Source organism: Bison bison, unplaced genomic scaffold (assembly GCF_000754665.1).
Source record: "Bison bison bison isolate TAMUID 2011002044 unplaced genomic scaffold, Bison_UMD1.0 scf7180017864285, whole genome shotgun sequence".
In the NCBI taxonomy this organism is placed as follows: domain Eukaryota; kingdom Metazoa; phylum Chordata; class Mammalia; order Artiodactyla; family Bovidae; genus Bison; species Bison bison.
In genome coordinates, this window is record NW_011494857.1 from 1879173 (window position 1) to 1881296 (window position 2124).

The 2124-nt window shown below is 59.0% G+C and overlaps 1 protein-coding gene across 1 annotated transcript in view; it reads left to right on the plus strand.

Moving 5' to 3' along the window:
- POLD1 (polymerase (DNA directed), delta 1, catalytic subunit) overlaps nt 1-2124 on the plus strand; it is a 24008-nt gene that overhangs the window by 13121 nt on the left and 8763 nt on the right. The window contains exons 10-11 of the mRNA XM_010849727.1: nt 1690-1830; nt 1909-2118. Of these exons, the coding sequence (XP_010848029.1) occupies nt 1690-1830; nt 1909-2118 (351 nt within the window). The remainder of the gene's footprint in view (nt 1-1689; nt 1831-1908; nt 2119-2124) is intronic.

The window sequence follows — 2124 nt, forward strand, 5'->3', positions numbered from 1 at the left end:
AGCTGCCCTGACACCCCACTGGGGGCTCAGGCTGTGGGCCACTGCCCAGCGGCTCCAGAGGCCTCCTGGAAACCCCAGCTCTGGCCCCGTCCCTGGCCTGAAAGCCCAGAAGGTTCCTGTGGCTTTCACAGAGGCGAGGTAGTTAAGTAAGGAAAGGCTCATGTGGGACTGCCCTGGAGGTCCAGTGGTTAGGAGTCTGCGCTTCCACTGCAGCAGGTGTGGGTTCAGTACGTGGTCAGGGGACTCGGATCCCTCGTGCTGGGTAGTGCGGCCAAAAATAAAGAGCAAAGGCTTGGGTATTTGGAAGGGCAGACCAAAGCACGAGTGCAGTGCCTTGTTCTCTAGGCTTTAAAATATGTCAACAAAAACTTAAGGAAAACAGGAAGTTGGTGGCAAAACCTTGATGCTTGAACCTGGTATGGGCATGGGGGCGTGAGGGTTTGTGGGGTCCGAAGCTCACAGTCGTGTGTGGTCTCTCAGTCTGGAGGCTGGAAGGCCAGAGTGTCACAGGGTTGGTTCCTTCTGAGGCCTCTCTCCTAGCTTCCTGCTGCCTCAGACACTGCGGGGTATACCTGGCACTCTCCCCAGCTCTCCCCTCTGCGCGCCAGTGTCCCCTTTTTTTTAAAGACCACAGTCACATTGGATCAGGGCCACCTAGACCTCATCTTAACTTGCTTACCGGCAAAGACTCAGTTTCCAAATGAGGTCACATTCAGAGCTCCAGGAGTTACGACTTCAGCATCTTTTAGGCAGACACACTTCAGCTCTTAACAGGTGTATTGTGCTGTTCGGTTGCTCAGTTGTGTCTGATTCTTTGCGACCCCATGGACTGTAGCACGCCAAGCTTCCCTGTCCTTCTCCATTTCCCTGAGTTTGCTCAAAACTCAGTGTCCACTGAGTCAGTGATGCCATCCAACCATCTTATCCTCTGTCACCCCCTTCTCCTCCTGCCCTCAGTCTTTCTTAGCATCAGGGTGTTTTCCAGTGAGTCGGCTCTTCACATCAGGTGGCCAAAGTATTGGAATTTCATCTTAAGCATCAGTCCTTTCAGTGGATATTCAGGGTTGATTTCTTGTTTTCTTCCTTTTCTATACATTTGGCCAGTTTGATAATGGAAAGAGCGAACAACCACACTCAGGGCTCCCCAGCGTCTCCAGGGAGAAGCCCACCCCTGTCAGCCTGGTGTTTATACTCCAGTCTCTGCTTCCCTCCCTTGCCCTCCGCTCCCACCCCAGCTCAGGCCTGTCCTCCATGCCTGGTCCCCCCAGTTCACTGTCCCTGGTACAGACCTAGCTCTCCACGCTGGCCCCTGCTTGTGCTTCCACCTGGTCAACCCCCAGGCCCCCCCACCCCGTGCACCCACTGCTTCCCCGGCAAGCTCAGCATTGTCCCCAAGTCTGTTCCTCCTCCGCCTCCCCATCCCGGTGCAGCCCCCCAGCCCCTGGGCACCATCCTTGCCCCCTTCACCCCCATAGTCCCAGGTCCCTCTAACACTTTCTGTCCAGCCTCCAGTTCGTGCCTGCCTGTCCCTGAGGGTCCTTATGCCCTAGAGCTGCCCTAGTCCACAGGGCTCTCAGCAGGCAAAGGACGGCACCGCAGCGGGTGTTGTGGGTGATGTGGTCACTGCTCCTGTGGCTCAACCCTGCAGATCCCCCCAGCCTCCGCCCTCCCTGTGTGCTGTGCCCCCAGGTGCCAGGCTTCCCCTTGCTGGGCCGTGTGATTGGCCTCCGCTCCAACATCCGGGAGTCGTCCTTCCAGTCCAGGCAGACTGGCCGGCGGGACAGCAAGGTGGTCAGCATGGTGGGCCGCGTGCAGATGGACATGCTGCAGGTACGGCTGGGCCGGGAGGGGCCGCCCTCGCGGGGCCACTTCCCCAGGGCCGCCGCCCAACCTGCCCGCCTACCGCAGGTGCTGCTGCGGGAGTACAAGCTCCGGTCCTACACGCTCAATGCCGTGAGCTTCCACTTCCTGGGCGAGCAGAAGGAGGACGTGCAGCACAGCATCATCACAGACCTGCAGGTGCGTGTGCCCCTGACCCCGCTCCCGCGTCCTCAAACCCTGCCTCCAAAGCCCTCAGACCCCGCCTCCCAGGCCCTCAGACCCCGCCTCCACCACACCGCCCAG